The sequence below is a fragment of the Rhinoderma darwinii genome, chromosome 5, assembly GCF_050947455.1.
Source record: "Rhinoderma darwinii isolate aRhiDar2 chromosome 5, aRhiDar2.hap1, whole genome shotgun sequence".
NCBI classification, from domain to species: Eukaryota; Metazoa; Chordata; class Amphibia; order Anura; family Rhinodermatidae; genus Rhinoderma; species Rhinoderma darwinii.
In genome coordinates this window covers 317,539,939-317,559,864 of record NC_134691.1, presented here as the reverse complement: position 1 = coordinate 317,559,864, position 19,926 = coordinate 317,539,939, and the positions used below count along the sequence as shown (strand labels likewise).

Here is a 19,926-nt window from a genome sequence, read left to right as displayed (position 1 = left end):
AAAGTTAAAAATCTTGTTGGTAGAAACAAAATGCTTTTAGATTATCCAGTTTCCAAGAAGATCTTGCATTCCCTACCATGTTACGTCAACAGTCCGACAAAATGATCATTAGTGGAAATTTGGTCCATCAGTTGTCACTGGTCAAAGGAGTTGTCTTCCTTTAAAGCCATTGTCAAATACCCTATTAGGGAATTCTAAATTAATTGATAGATTTCCCTATTAACCAGAGTGGAGAGTGACTATAAATAATCACGTTGGAGGATCATTGTCCCTGTATTACACAGACAGCCTATTGATTTCAAAGAGGAGTGTGTAATGCTTCATTTGCCCCACAAGGGGGCAGAAGTGAAATTGAACACTTGCTGCTAAGATCCTCCACAGATCACAGTAGATCGCTGGGTTCAAGCAGCGGCATACCCTGTGACTAGCTTTTCATTTAACAATTAAAGGATTGCTTAAAGCAGATGACCCCTTTAAGGTCTTGTTCTTAATTGATCAATTATATGAGAAAAATTTGGTACAGATGTAGCCAACTTTATCTTGACTCTATGACTTTATCTTAAATAGACGGTGGCAAGAAACTATAACTTGACTTTTTCAATGCCTTTTCAATGGCTTTTGTTGGGTGATATCACGCTGCAGCAAGTTATCAGAGTCAACATATGGATTGCTACATTTTTACCGCAATGCCCATAGACATTATCAGTGGCAGCACCGAGTGGAGTTATGAGTTACCTGGTCATCTGGAATATTCCCTCTGCTGGTCATACCTACCTAAATGTGTATTTCACTATTTCTCCAACCTTTGGTCACATTTTGTAGGTTTCTTAAAGAATATATTTGGTAATTGTGCCCCTGCTGTCGATCAGCAGACCACAGGATTTTCCAATAGGCTATAGTTTGCTGATCAGTGGTGGACTGACCATTTAGGCAACCAGGGAGTGCCAGAATATTCCATGGCCACAAAAGATATTCTGCACCATTAAATTGCCAGATCTGGCAAGAAAACCATAAACCAAAGTGCATCAATAAATGCTGCTCAAATACAATGTGTTAGCCCAGCCAAGTATTTCATGACAACACGGTTGGTAAGGATCCAACCTTTGTTGCCCGTGAAACCAGACCATGCTAGCGGTTTTTTGTTTCTGGTATGTTTCAGTAATAATAGTACAGAATACTATGGGATACTTTGACACTTCATACATTCTTGACATTACAATTTCTCATCAGTTTAACCAAGCATCAGCAGATGATGAGTGGTGCCCAGCTGGTGGCTTGGGGTCATATACATCCCACCAGTACTTTATCTGCAGCTGTATGTCTTCAGGACGCATCTGCAGCAAAATAAATCTCTGACAGCGGCAGAAATAGAAGAACCGTTATATCGTTTGACCTAGTAAAACCAGCAGTAGGAAGTGCCAGGCTACATCTGCAGGTGCCGTGAGGTCACAATACTCTGTAATATCTCGCATCACTCATTCTCAATAGAATGTATACATTGTTTTACTATACAGTTTATACGTTTATAATTTATATATTGCTAATATCTTCATTTACACAACTCTGCTCTGCGGGTGCTTCAGTAGAAAGATGTTTCTCCTCCTGAAATATTTCCTTCTTACATTTTGTAAGAGCAAGTACACACAGGAGTTGGTGCAAATCATGAAATGTGAACGTTACCCCCGCTGTAGCATAGGTCCCCTAAGTAATGCTTCACATGGCTGGAAAAGTGATAACCACTCAGGGCCACCCAGTATCAAGAAAATGGTTGCTTTCCCAGAACAGGTGAAAGACCCTCTTATACACACAACCTATTATAGATCATTGAGATATGGATCCATAATACAGACCCAAAAAATTGAATGGGCCCATTCTGTAAGTCCATCTGCCTCAGATTCCAAAAGAATCCATGAGAAAAAATATTGTGGCACGCTCCATCACAGAGGCAGCATATGGCACATGTATTGCCTATGGGTCTGTACTACACACTTTCAGGAGCTATTTGTTCCGCCATACAGGGACTGCGCATGTGGCTGGCGGCTGCTTGGTCGCTCTGCTGCTCGTGGCCGCATGTCCCATAGGGCGCGCACGCGCTCTATGGCTGTCTCTTAAAGGGCCAGTGGGCACATTCACAATGCTCTCCAACCAATCCCTGCTGCTCTGGACTTATTTAAGGCAGCTCCTCTGATCACCTGGCATCTGAGCAACTTTGGTGCAACTTAGTTGTTTCTTGCAAAGGATCCTGTTTGCATCTCGCTACCTGCTATTAGTCTGTATCCTGCTACCTGCTACCAGTCTGTATCACGCTACCTGCTGCCAGTCTGTATCCTGCTACTAGCTGCCAGTCTATATCCTGCTACCTGTGGCTGAGACCTTGTACCTGTTACAAACTGTGACTTCAGATCTACACCCGTTTGTCAAGGTACCATCTGCCGGTGTCTGCACCCACGGTGTATTTCACCGTTGTCTCCTGGTCCGCTGGGCCAGCTGCTACTCACACCGGGACCAACTCAACAGGCAGTGATCTGGTAGTCTCCCTGCAGTGAACTACAGATCCCCGTATGGGGCTTAAAGGGTGAATACCGGGGAGGCTACATAGATAACGCCCTTAGAGGTTGCCCTAAGTCAAGTAGCACAGTGGGTTCACAAGCCGCTGGTTATTACACTCTGTTTGGGTGAGCAAGTGTGTTTATTTAAATGGGGAAAGAGGCACAAGCTTTTTTCTGAAGGGAACAAAGGATCTGGCATGTTGAAATCCAACTTGTCTGATCCCTCTTTTCCCCAACATTTGCCATTAAGGGGAAAGTCGAGAGGCCCCCACACAAATAAGAGAGTCGTCCGTAATGCCTAAATCAACAGGATCAGGTCTTTTATCTTATGCGTATAGCCAGCTTCAGACTTAAAGATATTTGAACTGAGCTGAATAGTACCCTAGTTGGCATCTGATCAAGGACCATGATTTCACACAGCAATACCGGGATGGCGATTGCTATTTTGTGAAATATTTGTAAAGCAAATAAGACGTTTTACATATACTCTCAGTGTCACTATAAAAAAAAAGAGAACTAATTCTAAAATCCACACATATGCAATTCTAAGCTGTGTCCAAATTTTCATTAAACTTTTAACAGAAGTAAAGTTTAGAGAATTTCACATGCTGTTTTGCACTTTCTGCTGTTTTCATTAATATTTCCTGTTTCCTATATATTTCATAATATTCGCCTCATTTCTAGGCTAAAGTTGATTTTCCTGTAAGGGAGAGAGTGATCTACACCATTAAAGTTAACCTAAAAAAAAACAAGTAGTAAGTATTAGGGTATGTTCACACGGCCAAATTTCAGACGTATACGAGGCGTATTTTGCCTCGTTTTACGTCTGGAAATACGTCTCAAATACGTCGGCAAACATCTGCCCATTCATTTGAATGGGTTTGCCGACGTACTGTGCAGACGACCTGTTATTTACGCGTCGTCGTTTGACAGCTGTCAAACGACGACGCGTAAAAATACAGTCTCGTCAAAAGAAGTGCAGGACACTTCTTTGGACGTTTTTGGAGCTGTTTTCTCATAGACTCCAATGAAAGCAGCTCCAAAAACGGACGTAAAAAACGCCGCGAAAACGGCGTGAAAAACGCCGCGAAAAATGCGAGTTGGTAAAAAAACGTCAGAAAAGCAGGGTCTGTTTTCCCTTGAAAACAGCTCTGGATTTTCAGACGTTTTTGTTGACTACGTGTGAACATACCCTCATGGTCCAAAGTCAGCTACAGAGAAGGTTATCTTCTGCTGGGCTACTGTAACCTAAGATCAGAACCTAAGTCAACCATAGAAAGGTAGACTTTAGCTCGTCTTTTTTTTCTATGCAGCTTAGAAAACCTTGGTGAGGTAGAGATCTACTGTAATAATAAAAGGGTCCATTTAGTATCTACTGCTGCTTTAGTCCACCACCTGTGGACTGAAGAGTCTTCATTGTTGAACTGAAGCTCTTCTCAGAGCCTATACAAGATCTACCCTACCAGTAGATCTGGATCTACTGGCTGCCTGCCTAGGGATTTGGAAGTTGTTATTGGTTACTATGTCTTACGTCTTTATCTTTTCTCCACATTAGCTCGGACATATAAGGTCCAATGTTCATCTATTAATATGGAGTAAATTAGCTTTTCCACCTCCACAGTACATGACCATTTTGCTTTTGTCTCCAGCTGATTGTTAAGGTTCACATGACAGACAGCAGCACCAAGACCTTAATGGTGGATCAACGCCAAACTGTCCGTGAAATCCTGGACAACATGTTTGAGAAGGCTCACTGTGACTTTGCAGTTGAGTGGTGTTTATATGAGGAAAATCCAGAGCTGCAGATTGGTAAATACTTTGATGATTAACGGAAAGATTTGCTGAAATAATATGCAAATGTTTCAGGATTTTATGAGATCTCAAGTTGTTATTATGTGTATGTCAAAGTCACCATTGGTAGAATAGGAAGTGCAAGGGAAAATTATCAATTATTAAATCACAACAATCATTATTTATAGAATCAACCTCCACTTAGACAAGTTTCTAGTCTATAAATTCTCTTCACCGTGAGAAGAAAATAGAAAGTCACATTTAAAGCTTATTCAGCTATTGTCCTGACCAACTAAAGCTCCGTTCACATCAGGATTGTGATATATGTTTAAAAGGGTGGAGTTTATGCTAATTTGTTTTTAAAGGGGCATTTGGGGGTGTGACTGGACAGAATGGGTGGGGCTTAAAATGTCCCATGATGTGAGATTCAGCTGTAGGCAAGTATGCTGATACGTCTGCCCTTTGATTTTGATTTGTTAATAATAAAAACTAAAAAAAGTATACTGTAGTGTAATGTATTTTTCGGGGTGCTGACTTGGAATATTGCACAAAACAGTAGCCAGATATATATTTGTCCAGCATATGCCAAAAAGACACTCTATTGGCAAATATCTATCCCATAGAATAGTATGGGTACGTCAGAATATACATATTGTATTGTGGTAAACAAATATATACTTCTCACACAGCCCATAAACATGATGTGAACCTAATATTGGGCCTCATACACCCAGTCATATTACAGATAAATGTTGCACGCATATGGGATACAGTATCCATAAAATTCTATAGGTTCATTCTCTACCTCCACATATTCACACGGAAGTACCTAGTAATGACAAAAATTGTGGCATGCACCAAAACATGCCGTATTGCAGAGTTATTACACTCTAGAGGTATTGCTTCAAGGGGAGAATACGGTCCCACATGTGGGCACTATATAGCAGTATGCGGATTGCCTAAAGGTCCATTATAGAGCTGTGTAGTCCCAGTGTGCTGCTGGACAAGCTTTATGAACTTAGCATTGCCATGTGTATGAGCCCTTATCTGGATATTTTTAATATACTAGTACTGAATACTGTAGAACGGCCACCTTGGGGCAAGAAAATGGATTTGGCTGGGTGGAGGACTAGAATGGCAGAATATTAATGCATCTTCATTTTTTCATCCAGAGAGATTTTTTGAGGACCATGAAAACATAGTGGAAATCCTTTCAGACTGGACAAGAGATAGTGAAAACAAAATTTACTTTGTGAAGAAATCTGAAAAATATGCTGTGTTTAAAAACCCTCAGGTATGTACCCGGGTGTAAATGTATTCATTAATCTGTAAGTATCATAAGTTTTCCATACCATTTAATGTATAACTCCTTGTTAAATACTTTTCTTTGTCGAAGTTGACTTTCTAAGGGTATGTTCACACGGCCTATTTACGGACGTAATTCGGGCGTTTTGGCCCCGAATTACATCTGAAAATAGCGCCTCAATAGCGCTGACAAACATCTGCCCATTGAAAGCAATGGGCAGACGTTTGTCTGTTCACACGAGGCGTATATTTACGCGCCGCTGTCAAATGACGGCGCGTAACTAGACGCCCGCGTCAAAGAAGTGACCTGTCACTTCTTTGGCCGTAATTGGAGCCGCTATTCATTGACTCCAATGAATAGCAGCGCTAATTACGGCCGTAATTGACGCGGCGTTCAAGCGCCTGCACATGCCGGTACGGCTGAAATTACGGGGATGTTTTCAGGCTGAAACATCCCCGTAATTTCAGCCGTTACGGACCCCCGCCGTGTGAACATACCCTAACTCTCAAAACGTATCTAGGCTGTTGCAATGCAGAGAATAGCGGGTTCTCCCGGTTTGTGTCCCCCAGATCATGATACAAAAAACTCTGTCCTCTACTTGCCAAGTCCTGTGACATTCAGTGGAGGGAGTCTTTCCACATGCAACCAGGACCATTAAGGCAATGCCATATTGGTGTCATGATCTGGAAGAAGTGAGTCAGGAGAACCTTTAATTCTCTGTATCACTAATAAGTACATTTTTAAGGAGTTAAACATTAACTCTAACTTCAACAGATTTTTTTTTTTAATTGACAAAAGGGTGTTACTATTTCCCTTGTCAAGGGACGTGTCCCAACACACTATGATACTGTCTGTACTGGTTGGACTGTGTCACACTGTGTATGGATTTGCCCCATTGACAAGGGAAATGGCAACACCCAGTTATCAATATATTCAATTTCTAGGAATATAAGGGAGGAACCGCACAATGCAGAATTCCAAGAAAAGATGCTCTAGAATTGATATTTCATGGGGAATACAAGTATTTACAAAAACAGACCAGTCAGGAGAGGTGACGGTTCTTCTTTAAATGAAAAGGAATTATTTTTATGCAGTTTTGAAAATGTCATCTATTTGATCACAAATCTATAAAATGTGATGTTTAAAGCGGATCTGGCAATATACTATGGTGCATAGAATCGGGATAGGTCCGTTCTCCTATAAGTCCAAACAGCACAAAAAATATTTTGACATCTGGCTAATAAAAGTCAAAGAACAATGCGGGTTTATAGTTATGAGTCTGGTGTATTCATGAGGGGAGTGATCCCGGCCCCCCTGCCATCAGATAAATGAATGGGCTGCGGGACTGAGCTGCTGTGAGCTGCAGTACTATACACAGCCACAACCACAATAATAAAATGGCGCTATGCCTGGGTAAACATTAAAGGGGATGTGGTACATGCCGGGAGTTCGACTCCCACCAATCAGATATTGAGGTCTAAACACATCTCTCAACCATATTTATGCAAATATGCACCAAAGTGGGCGTTTCTGGCCAGAACAAGGGCGGGGGCTTAATCATGTCCCGCGAGTGGGGGATTCTAATGTTGGAAGGTATTTATCCTAAGGATAGGCCATCAATATTACAGTCCAGGAAAACTGCATTATTCCTCTAATAGAAGTAATAGTAACGTGCTGATTATGTTAATTTCTGTGTGATTTTTGCATCTAGCCTTTTTCCCTTGCTGTATTTAATTTACATAATAATGTGACCTTTATTAAATAAACACAAATGGGCTCATCACGCCGACGGAAATCACCAGAAGAAATGCAAAAGATTTGTAATTATAGAAAAATTTACATGTTACCATTTACATAAATGACCATCAACTGTGCAGAAGCAATGTCAGAGTCAGAAATCCTAAACTGCTGGAGATCCAAAATGTTTCTAAACAACTTCTCTAAAAAGAAAAAAGTTAAACCTACAATATTGGCCTGTAGTCATCATGTAGTATTAATACGTCTCATTAGCAGAGCAAACAACCTAGGATATAAGTATTTTCAATGCATGTTAACAATAGGCCCGGCCGGGGAGACTAAACAAATACTTGTCGGCCCATGATGAATTCCACCTGTGGGCGCAGGATGAGTAATTGAAGGAATTTTGAGAATAATATTTATTATCTAATATCAGGCTCAAGTCAGGAAAGTGCAATGAATCACAGATGATGAGTATTTGCACTATGATATGCATTTCTTTTTTACTTTTGCTGACTTTTCATTAATTTAAGGTTTATTTCTTCTATCCATAACTTTTATACCCACCCCAGCAGTATTTTTTAATAGTCCCTTATGTAGTGATGAAGGATCTATCTCTTTATGTGTCACTGATAGAGCAGATGGGGCCGTCTTAGCAGAAAATAAAAGCGTCCTATCCCCTCTTCCAGTTTATGACACAATCTTCATTATTGAAAGCCTGAAAGAGAATGTCCACCTGTGAGGACTATTTTGGATCTTATTAACCTAAATAGATTCACAATTCTGTAGTTGTCAGCTACCACTAGAGGGAGCTCAGGAGCTTATTGCATACTGTTCATACATTGAACTCAATAATAAAACAGTAAGCTCCTAGACTCCCTCTAGTGGTGGCTGCAGGCACACAGAATTTTATCTTTTGTCTTTGCAGGGGATTTGGAGCTCTGTAGCAGAAAAAGGATAGATAGATAGATAGATAGATAGATAGATAGATAGATAGATAGATAGATAGATAGATAGATAGATAGATAGATAGATAGATAGATAGATAGATAGATAGATAGATAGATAGATAGATAGATAGATAGATATAGATAGATAGATAGATAGATAGATAGATAGATAGATAGATATTAAGGCCTTATCACAAAATTCTGGACCCAAAAACTACATAGTGTTAAAATTAGGACATTCATTTGAAGCTTTTTGCCCCCCATGTTCTTTAGGCACCATGAACCTCAGTTTACCAGCCCCCTGTGCTGCTAACATATGGGTGACTGTGTTTAAATTCACATAGGACAGGCCCTTTCTTTTATCCCCACAGCAGCCACAGAGGTTGCCTCAAAAATACATATTCCCCTTAATAATGAAGCATGGGTTTGACTCTATGTGTTTTTTGTTTTTTTTTAAATGGATGAAGACAAGTCTTTCTTAGCCAATCACATGAATGCATCTCTACTATAGAAGCAGAACACCCGATTACTATGGGGCTCATGCTTGTAGTGACACTGTAAAAGTGGCCACCTGCAGTCGCCACTAGGGGGAGCTCACTGCAGACACATTTATACAGCCTCCATTAAGTTCAATACTAGCTGTATAAATCTATATGCAGTTAGCTCCCCCTAGTGGTGGCTGTCTGCAACTAAAATTATATAATTTATCAAGTCTGAAAAACAGTGTTCCTTTTTATAGACACATGAAATTAATCAGCATTGAATTTTGGTCATAAAGACAGAATGGTGGACGCTAACTTTTATAAAGACATTATACGTTTGGTAGTCTCTTGATAGGGCGTTTAACTAATTTTGTGTTTTAAATGCGGACAATGTTTTATTTCCCTTGTCCACACCACTCCATCAAGCTGAAGTCCAATAGGTAAATTGATATGAGCAATCACCATCCTCTATTCTATACATTATCGCTCTTGGGGCTGCTCATTGGCTATGAGGCACCTAGCTATAGGGCCCCTCATCACAGCATAGATATGCGCATTATTTTATTTTGTTGCCCTATTGTAATACCCTGATTGACAGGTTCGCGGCAGTATAGTGGCTGCAGTAATCCACCAGAAAGACCTGTGAAAATATTTAATGATGAACCCTAGTGCCCGGCCTTTAAGTGAGATCCAAAAGTTGGAGATGGCCCATTTGGGGAAATAATCTTAGACCAAGTGTAGCTAATCCTCAATTGTTCTAACTTATTTCTTACCACATTCTTGGAAATTATAGAAACCAAGCGTCAACCTAGATTTTCTATAAATAGGCCTTAATGACTGGGGGGTTGGCTAATAGCAGTAAGATGGATTTAATGGTAATATCTTCTTTATTTGTGGTATTGCCTCTTTATAGTGATTATATTTTTATTTTTAACTATATCAATATTTGCTGAAATAAATGAAATCATTACAGATCATTAGATCCAGTGAGTGCACATGCTTGAGTCTATGTTTTTCTAAGCCAGGCTCCTATCCAGCACAATATAAACAGCAGTGGCGAGCGTTGTAATAAAAGCATGACGGTATAATTATAACTGTCTAAATATTTTCCTTTCTTTGCCCATACCGCAGTGTTTGGCATTATAACTCAAGGTTTTATGCACACTACATGTTCTCTAAGGTTATTCATGTACCACCCAGAAGTCGTCTTTGACATCTCAATTAAGTCTTGCAGATTAGAAGGTCTTAAAACGTTATGCTCAGTTATATCCCCTCTAAGAAATATAGATTGATATACTAATGAATGAAAACACTATCCCAAAAAATATTCGTATGCTTTTATTTAGAGGGGTTATGTGGGGACCAAAAATTATTAGCACTGCAGTATGTGAGTACTCGCTAATATACATTCCTGTCCCTTGTTGTGCTGATTCTGAGATTTTCATAGATTTTTATAGCGCTGGCGGGGGACCGACTGTCTAGTTGCACAGTCTTCTTTGATGACGATACGGCTCTTCGTCAGGTGATCGGCCCCGCTGTACTCCATGTACAAGAAGTAGCAGTAGTACAGCGATTACATAGAGTGCAGCAGTGAGTGCACTGCTAATAATTTTTGGTTCCCGCATAACCCCTTTAATATATATATGTAGAAATTGCATTTTATGTTTCAGCTACAGGGTGATTTTGGCTCACACAATTTGTGCAACTTCATGCTTCTACAACTTTTGATCGCAATGCAATACAACTCAAGTTGTGCTGTCAGGTCCGTATTTCACACCGAATAACCACCTCTGTAAATTGAAAGCTGAAGGCATGCCTGGAGAGAAGTACACCACACAGATGTTTGGTACAGCTTCCCTCTCTGTCAGGAGGAAGACTGAAAACTTTTTATTCAGAACAAAGAAACACAGAAAGAGACACATGCCTCCTCCCCAGAGATGTGGGAGTGCCCAAGCCCCCACCAGTTTCTCAGACTCACTCTTCTTGCATTCCAGGGGCCAGTGTCTTCCATAGGTGTGTCCGTCATGAACAAAGAACTGGTTATATATGTCAGTATATTACACAAAGAACTGAAATGTATATACATATGTGTGAGGATAATATTTTTCAAACAATATACATAGTAATGATCCCTGACAGTCCCCCCTAAAAATATTATTACTCTATCCCTGAGTCTTGCCTAGCAAACTATCACTGACCACTCGAACCAGGCGGGTAGGGGTTTTGGATTTCTTCACCAGCTTGAGACGAGCTACTCCTGATGAGTAACCCCCCTTTGTACCTGGACTTCCAAGGTGTCGGAGTGGTCCTAACTTTCCCTATTCTCCTCTGGATACAGGATGGTTGTCTTGATATAATCTACAAACCGCTGCTGGTTGTAATATATATATATAATTAATCCGGTCTACATTTTATTAATAGTAATAATTGTCGCACTGTCACTTACTGTCCTAATGGGACTTTACCCCTGCAGATATGACAGGTCATGGGCAGCACAGTGACCTTCACCTCACACCTCCACATAAAACTCCTCAGATTGTAATTTGCAGCACCGTGGCATATTTACACACATTATAATTATAAACCTCAGACATTATAAACAATAGGGCCTCAACTAATTATCATAATGCTATCACCCTCAGGTTTTGGGTCCCATCAGTTCATTGCCAGTCCTGTACACCATCGCCTTCTTCTTCTCCTGTCTTCTGCTCTTCACTGACTGTCACCCTCAGGGTAACCCACACAATTGTGGAGTCAGACTACGTTGGTGTCCAGTGGGGGAGTAATTATTACCCCCTCCTAGCCACTTACTTATCAAAACACTTGATCCTGCTGACGGATTCACTCAGGTCTTTGGTCTTTACTTTGATCTTTGCTGATGTCATCAGGACTCGGTTTGGTCCTTCTCATCTGTCCGACACCGTCTCCTTTAGTTTACGTCATCAGGCTGTACATAGCACCTCATGCTGTGAGCCTGGGGTGAGATCCCACGTAGGCGGATTAGTGGAGTTGTATTGTGACTATCAAACCCTCCGCATCTGTACTCTTCCTCTGGTAAGTTACTTGTCTGGGCGGCCGCTTAGAATTGTGACACTGCCGTCAGTTCATGATAAACGCGTTGTAGTGGCTCAGGCTGCGCCTGCCGCATCTCAGTGATGGAGTTCATCGTGTTAAAAGTCTTTTAGTTCATATTTACTGCCACTTGCTGGGGACCCCCAACTCTTGTCAATTGTTAAAATAAATACTAATCTGGTGATAACATCATCCGCATGCACTATAAACGTTGTTCTAAATACATACAATAATGTCAGGCCCTTAAATGACATCAAACACCTTATATATATATATATATATAAAGAAAAACTTCTCTGTTCCAATGGACAGGGAACTTAGAATATGTGTGATTACTGGGTACATTTCATTTGCACTTGGTGATACTCTTTCAGCAGGATTTGTACCTTGATCTCAGCTGATTGCCTAGAACATCTCCACCTCACAGAAACATACACAGATTCCACATGTTTATTTCACAAGTATCTCAAACCAATTTTTTCTTACTCTAATCTGGTTCGTTCTACCTGGGAAGGCCTCTCAAGGTCGGTTCTCTTCGTGGGAGGCAGGTATGATAAGGTTGGCACCGGTCTGCCAGGACTGTTCTGTAGGCAAATCAAACAGCTCTAACAGAATTTAGCAGCGACAGCTGTAAAACCTGGGACATACCAATTAGATCTTACCAAATCGATCCTTGCAGTCTTGGGGCATATGTGAGGTCATACACCATCAATGCAAGTGCCATCAAGAGTGCCTTGGGTGTTACCGGTTTACCTTCCTTTATCCGTCCACATTCTGTCAGAATCTGGTTCTCACGCCTTCCGCTCCCAGTTGGACTCTTCCTGTGGAGAACAAGCTTTTCATAGCCTAATCAGTAATTGATCTTAATCAGATAATTAACTTGAAGGAAAACATTAACAATGACAGATTTATTTTAAAAGTTCACACTGGTCAGTAACTAAACCTTACAAACTGATTCTTCTTCTTTATATACATATCTATACATACACATATACACTGCACAGAATTCTCTGCTCTAAAATTTCCCTTTCACAACAAAAATAAACAAATAAAAATGTTTTCTAATGGGAATATTCCGCTTCTGTACCTTTTATCTGACGCATGACTCTAATAGTCCAATGCTAAAGCTGGTCTAGAACTTTACATAAAACTTAACTTCAGAATTTAATATTCCCACAACACTTCTTAAATACAGTTATTAAACAAACTAACTTTGGGACAACGTCTAGAGAACTGCTAACATCTTATCATTGTACAAACATCAGGTCAATACTTGGGATAACACTGTTCCCCTGTCACTTACACACAACGTCTGCAGTGGGGAAGATACCGGCCGGGCTTCAGGCCCCCCTGAGAACAGATCTACACACACGAGCACATTGTCATACACTTCTACCTCGGGTAGTTGTATGTTCTGCAGTCGCTGGGACTGTTAATCTGGCCGGGCTGCACTTTTCATAGGTACCTTTGCTGTTTTACCTATGTCATGCCGTACGCACATCATGCCGGCTGCTACAAAACTAGTGGTGGCATTATTGTATCCAGGGACAAGCCAATTTACTGACACCTGGCTGCACATATCCTTGTTGTCAGGTCTGTCTTCTCTCGCTCTCTCAATTGGCTTACCCGATGATCCAATAAAGTTCCTACTACCAATGGGCCCATAATTGTGGGCGATGCCAAAAGTGTACCTAGAGTCAGTGTAAATGTCGGCCGTCTTACCTTCTGCCAGGTTACAGCCTCAGCGAGCACCTCCAGCTCCGCTCCTTGTGATGAACAAGAAGGTGAGAGTGGTTTCTGGATGATTTACCTGGTGCCCCGTATCCTGTCTTGTACATATTGTATAATAAAATATCTCTTTATTACAAATTTACATTAAAAACCCATGTAACATATAGATAGAACATCTCAAAGGGGTGGCGTCTTCATCCTCTAAAATAAAACCAAATGTTATACACTTCTCCACACTCATCTGATAATCCAGAATACTTTGAGAATCTCACTTTTATCAGGTTCTGCAAATACTTGATTAATACAAAAACAAATAAAAATAAAACATTCCTAAAAACTTTACATCAAATTAACAATGTCCAAACAATTTTTGTTTTGCCTTCTCCCTCATCTAAATCCATAAAGACTCGTGTGAGTGACGTCACCTCTGCCTCCTGTGTAACTTTGCTGGAGGTGGATGGTCTCTTACACAATACCTCATATTGGGTGGAGACTACAGCACAGCTTACCCAGTGCCATATTTACTGTTCTGGAAAGATCTGGAACCATCTACACAGAAAAAACTCAAAATGTAGGTTACTCTCATACACATTTAATCTGGATTACTCATTGGGGTCTCTTACACATTTTTAGATCTCCTGAAACCAAATTAATTAACTCAAAACAAACCAAAATTGTACCTGATCAGTTCCTTCACCATTCCCCCCTTTGTGGACTCTGCGAAAGTAATGTAGTAGAGTTCAAAACTACATCTCAACATAACACTAGTTTAACCCCCTGTAATGTACAACAGCCTGAAACAAAAATGACTTTTTCCTGACAAATACATTTGATCTTTACAATGACATAATTTATGTGTGAAATCAAAAACAAAACAATTGTAGTTAGTTATTCAATAAAACAGAAAATATTAGCTGATAACATTAATTACTGCAAACCAATAAACTGTATATAAAAATAGGGAACGGTGGGGGCACATACATTTTCAAAAACCCGTGTCTCACAGTATCTGTAGTTTAATACATCTGAATTATCAAAACACATGAAATCTGATCACATCATAACACATAAATATCGTAACTTTTATAAACAACAGCGCATGCGCAAAGAGAAGAAATTTATTTAGGTTTGTAGACCTTACTGATATATATCTAGCAGTGCATATTGAAATCCCTTTGTCCCATCAGCCCTGCAGACTGCACCCAGTCAGCCCCCCCTCCTCCTCCCAAACACAGCACACTACAGGGGGGAGGGGGGGGTCTCACACTCACTTCTCACAGCGTCTAGTCTCACAATCTTAACACTTTCAATGCCGGCAAAACAACATACGTATCTGCAATCATTCATCACACTATTGTATAGGAATTATCTACGTTCAAAACATCAAACACATAATTTGTAACAGTGTACAATCTGTCGGCCACCATCTCTATATTATGATGACGTGTTGCTTCATCAGTGAACAGCGTCCTGAACACTACAAATGACAAAATTAACAAGGCGATTATTTCATACTGATTTGGTTGGGCCGGGCGTGGCCACATCAGGGGTGGGTGGTGGGGGGCAGCCTCTCCCATTGGAAACACATTGCGCAGCCGTGAAGGGGGGGGTTTCCCACCCACAATGATGACACACTCAACATGAGGTACGGACGCCATTACCGGGCATCGGCTGTTCCTGTGTTTTCTAATACATATAACATACAATACCTTTCTTATTCCTAACTTCCATTCACTTCACCAAATCATGAATAGGATCGGGTGATCCTGATGATTTGAATATGGACCGTAAACCATCCATTCTAACAGTCTATATTATACACGTAACTATATAACAATTTTCGGTCTACAACTCTCTGGTCTGGCCACTATATTTACCTACAAATCTATTACACGTCTTATCAGTGCATCATTGCACCCCGCGTGCACCTGTCTCACGTCTTATCACACGTCTTATCAGTGCATCATTGCACCCCGCGTGCCCGCGTCTCACGTCTTATCACACATGTACTTATGCCCGCGTGCCTATCCACGACTTATCACACATGTACTTATGCCCGCGTGCCCCTGTATAAGACAGGTTATAATACTATCCACGACTTATCACACATATATATTGTGTCCGCGTATTTTCTATCTAGTCCCTAATTACCCAGAGGATGGTTAGTCCGGCGCGACTAAGGTCTCACAGGTTTTTGACCTCACAGCGGAAAATATCACCTCTGTCGCCTGAGATAATCCAGGAAATCAACAAAAGGGTTCTACAGATCGCCACAAGACTGCCCACTAACACAGATAAGACGAAGATTTATAAAATCAATTAGCTTACCGTGTTATTGCGGAGGTGATCAAATTCCTTCAGTGGGCAACTTTGAGTTATCTGTTTCACCCTGTGATTGTCGATTGTCCGGATTTTGATATTTCCTCGAGTGGGGTCCCATCTGGGGTGCCAAATGTCAGGTCCGTATTTCACACCGAATAACCACCTCTGTAAATTGAAAGCTGAAGGCATGCCTGGAGAGAAGTACACCACACAGATGTTTGGTACAGCTTCCCTCTCTGTCAGGAGGAAGACTGAAAACTTTTTATTCAGAACAAAGAAACACAGAAAGAGACACATGCCTCCTCCCCAGAGATGTGGGAGTGCCTAAGCCCCCACCAGTTTCTCAGACTCACTCTTCTTGCATTCCAGGGGCCGGTGTCTTCCATAGGTGTGTCCGTCATGAACAAAGAACTGGTTATATATGTCAGTATATTACACAAAGAACTGAAATGTATATACATATGTGTGAGGATAATATTTTTCAAACAATATACATAGTAATGATCCCTGACAGTGCGACAGTCGCATCCCATTCCTTTCAGTGGGAGACATATGCAAATTTTTTGTTGTGTGACTTACCATTACAAAATAATAAAATTAAGAGAAAAAAGATGTGCCAACAAAACGCATAAAAGTTGAGCAAAAGTCAGAACAGTGACGTGACTAGGAGTTGCGCAACGAAAGTTGTGATGTAGCCCTAGTCCTAGGGAAAAACATTTCAATAAAAATTTGCTTTAAATAATTATTACATCACTGTAATTGTATAAGTAATAGAACTAGAAATAGGTAATTACAACGGCCTAACTACCAGGGTAACCCGCAAAGCAGATGCAATGGGGCCCGACAGCTCAAGGGGCAACTCCACCGAGTGGCAAAGATCACGTTACTAAAGCTCATTCACATGACAATACCGCTGTATGTGGAGGCAACGAAGTGCGTCTAGGGGGGAATGTGGTCAGCATAGACATACGATATATCAATACTGCGTTTCATTTGTTTTCATACTGCTGGTAAGAGATTTTAGCCCACTAAATCCAAGACATACATTTTTCTCAGTAATTTTAGATGTAGGTTTGGCTTTTGTATTTTGGATCTTTATGTTGCGATTCTGCTTCAGCTTATGTAGATGACTGTGCATTCTCCTTAAAGGAGTTGTCCGCTTTGGAAAATTGCTTTTTGTTAGGAGGGTCGCCTGATGATAAGCGTCCCCACACAATCACATCCCCCTGACAGGGTTGAAACGTTGCATGTCCATGTTTTTGGTGAATTAAAGAAAACTATTTTTTTCTACTTGGAGTGCTGCAGTCTCTCCTTTATATATGGATTCCTGATCTCCTTTGGACCGGGGATACTTACCCGCGTGCACTCCCCATTAAGTTGTTATACCGTTGTTCCGTCTTATTGCTGGTCGTGCTGAATATCCAAGTGTTTGATTCAGTAACCAGAAATATTGAATTCTCCCCCCAAAAAATTTTGAAAAAAAAACCTTGAATGTAAAAAAAACAATTGAGCCGTCTGATCTTCACACATCATATACATAAGAGTAGATTCGACGTCACAGCATGAGCACCGGGTAGGGCCCACTGACATTGATTTGTAAAATAAGCCTATTACTAAACGCATTTTATAGAATCTCTGGTTACTGATTATGGGAAATATATCTCAAGCATCCCCCTGATCAAAGGTCAAGTAATGATTTGCATGACCGAGTCCTCTCTTCCGCAGCTGTAAGCCATTCAGCATCATGGAAATACAATTATGTCCCTTATGGAAGAAGTGGAAGGAGAGTAACTGAGGTTATGAATGAAATGTATAGTGGTGACTTCCGCCATCAAATTATACTCTGCCTGTTACAGACATTCACAGATTATATGTATACAGCAGTATATATATAAAGGCGGCTTAGAGCACTGACTTGATGCGAGAGATTTTATTTCTGTACAGACACGCAAAGCAGATATAACTCCATTCATAGATAGACATTACATAGAAACCTATGGGAATTTTACTATATATTTTTGTAGACTTTTTTGGGGTATACAAACCAATACACCAAAAGTATGGGCCTTATGTGAACAGGGCCTAACTCCATCAGATAACGTTTTTTAAATGGTTGCCTCGGAGTATGGCTCAGGATGAATAGCCTCTTACTTTATGGAGTTGTGTACGTCTTTTCACACAAATAATTTCATATAGTACGTCTATGGATGAATTAAAGTCTTTGCACACAGTGCATTCATAGAATCACCTATATGATTGTGTGTGCATAAAGATGTTAGTCTAATGTGTATGGCCACCTTCAGACATAATATATAATCTGTGAAGAAACCTGGCAATAAGTGATCAATTTCCCTGCAGCGCCACTAGAGGGCATATTAAGCATTACACAGTGCCCATTCATATCAATGGGTTGTCTGTGTCATACAGGACAGGACAAGTCCTCCAGAGTGAGAGATGCTCTTTGTAACCGCTCTCTACTCTGGGCAAGAGATTAGGGTCCTGAACAGGGCACCCCCTTTAATAATTTGCAATTCCCTAATAGATTATATGAGGATGGGTCTTCTAACCCCTTTAAAAAATGAAATATCAGCAGTAAATATAAGTACTTTAAGCTGTCAGCTTCTGTCAGAATGTTCAAATTTATGTTCTTGTATCTTGTAACACTTGTATCTGTTTTTGGGAAAGCTGATAACCTACCTGGTCTCCTGTCCTCTATTACAGCTCCAACTGGGGGTGTTACACAGCTTTCCCAAATTCCTGAACAGCAAATCTACCCAGTTAGGCAGCCATGGCGGAGCCTGAAAGCTGAGGGATCCTCTCTGAGTTTTGGCTTAAAAAAAAACCACCTTAAAAAACGTGAAAAAACTACACCGTGTAAACACTCCCTTGCATGCTATAATGCACATACGGTTTTCTAGTGGTAAGAAAGTGCCCCAAAAATTGTAGCATTCAGACATAAATGTTTGCCACATCCCTATATATTAGCTATTCATTTATAGAATGCAAGACAAATGCCCCAATTATTTGAAGCACCGGTAAAGTCATTTGCACAGACTGTAATGACCTTCTAGGGGAGAATTTTTTTATAATACAGCATGCCACGTATAAAATTGAAGGCACACATTTATTATGGGCTCATACCAGGCTATGGGCGCCATATTGCAGATCCGTACATAATGGTACATGAGGCTTTAGGCTGAGTAAAAATTAGTGATCCGAAAATGCAATAAATATTTTACCTATAAAAGTATCTATTACCTAAATCGCTTTATTTCCCACAAAATGAAGATGGATGATGGTCATTATGACAAGTGGAATTTTTGGGGTTCTCATTTTAAAATTTCCAATTGCTGCTACGGCCACTGAAGTTGCAGACAGGCTATTAATTGCGGCATGAGAAGACTTTAGTGATGCTGTTCTACTCTCTGCTGGAGACTGACTGCTACATTCTATGTATTAGATATTAGGTAATCGAACACCATGACAGCTGCAAATAATCAGCACCGTGTTAGGAAATGGTAATTGGCCTCTCCGTGTGGATAAATCATCATTTCCAAAATTGCACAGGTATCAAATATAAGGATATACACAAAATGTACAACGATACCAAGTTTAAATGTAAAGAATTACCAGATTAATCTATCACCCATGTGGCAGCTGGAATGAAATATTCGATCGGTTTATGTATTCATGTTACTGGTCACACTGGGCTCATTGCCCTGAGTATAAATAATCAAGTCTCAACATCATCTGACTTTATAGTTATGTATCAATGGGCTTAACATTATATCTATAATACCACAGCACCTCATCGGAGTGTTATTTATTCAGTATATTAATCAGTTAAATGTAGGACTTGTCAGGGTTTATACTTGTATTGTGACATCACTGGGCAATTACCCCAATACTGTGACATAATTGTTCGCATGTTTCTTAGTCTGTATCTTTGTTGAGTGGATTATCTGGGTACTGTGACATCACATGTA

General features: G+C 40.4%; 1 protein-coding gene across 1 annotated transcript in view; it reads left to right on the top strand.

Moving 5' to 3' along the window:
* The window catches only part of APBB1IP (amyloid beta precursor protein binding family B member 1 interacting protein), a 54,547-nt gene that overhangs the window by 9,268 nt on the left and 25,353 nt on the right, over nucleotides 1–19,926 (top strand). The window contains exons 5-6 of the mRNA XM_075828719.1: nucleotides 4,199–4,358; nucleotides 5,513–5,634. Coding sequence (XP_075684834.1) covers nucleotides 4,199–4,358; nucleotides 5,513–5,634 — 282 coding nt within the window. The remainder of the gene's footprint in view (nucleotides 1–4,198; nucleotides 4,359–5,512; nucleotides 5,635–19,926) is intronic.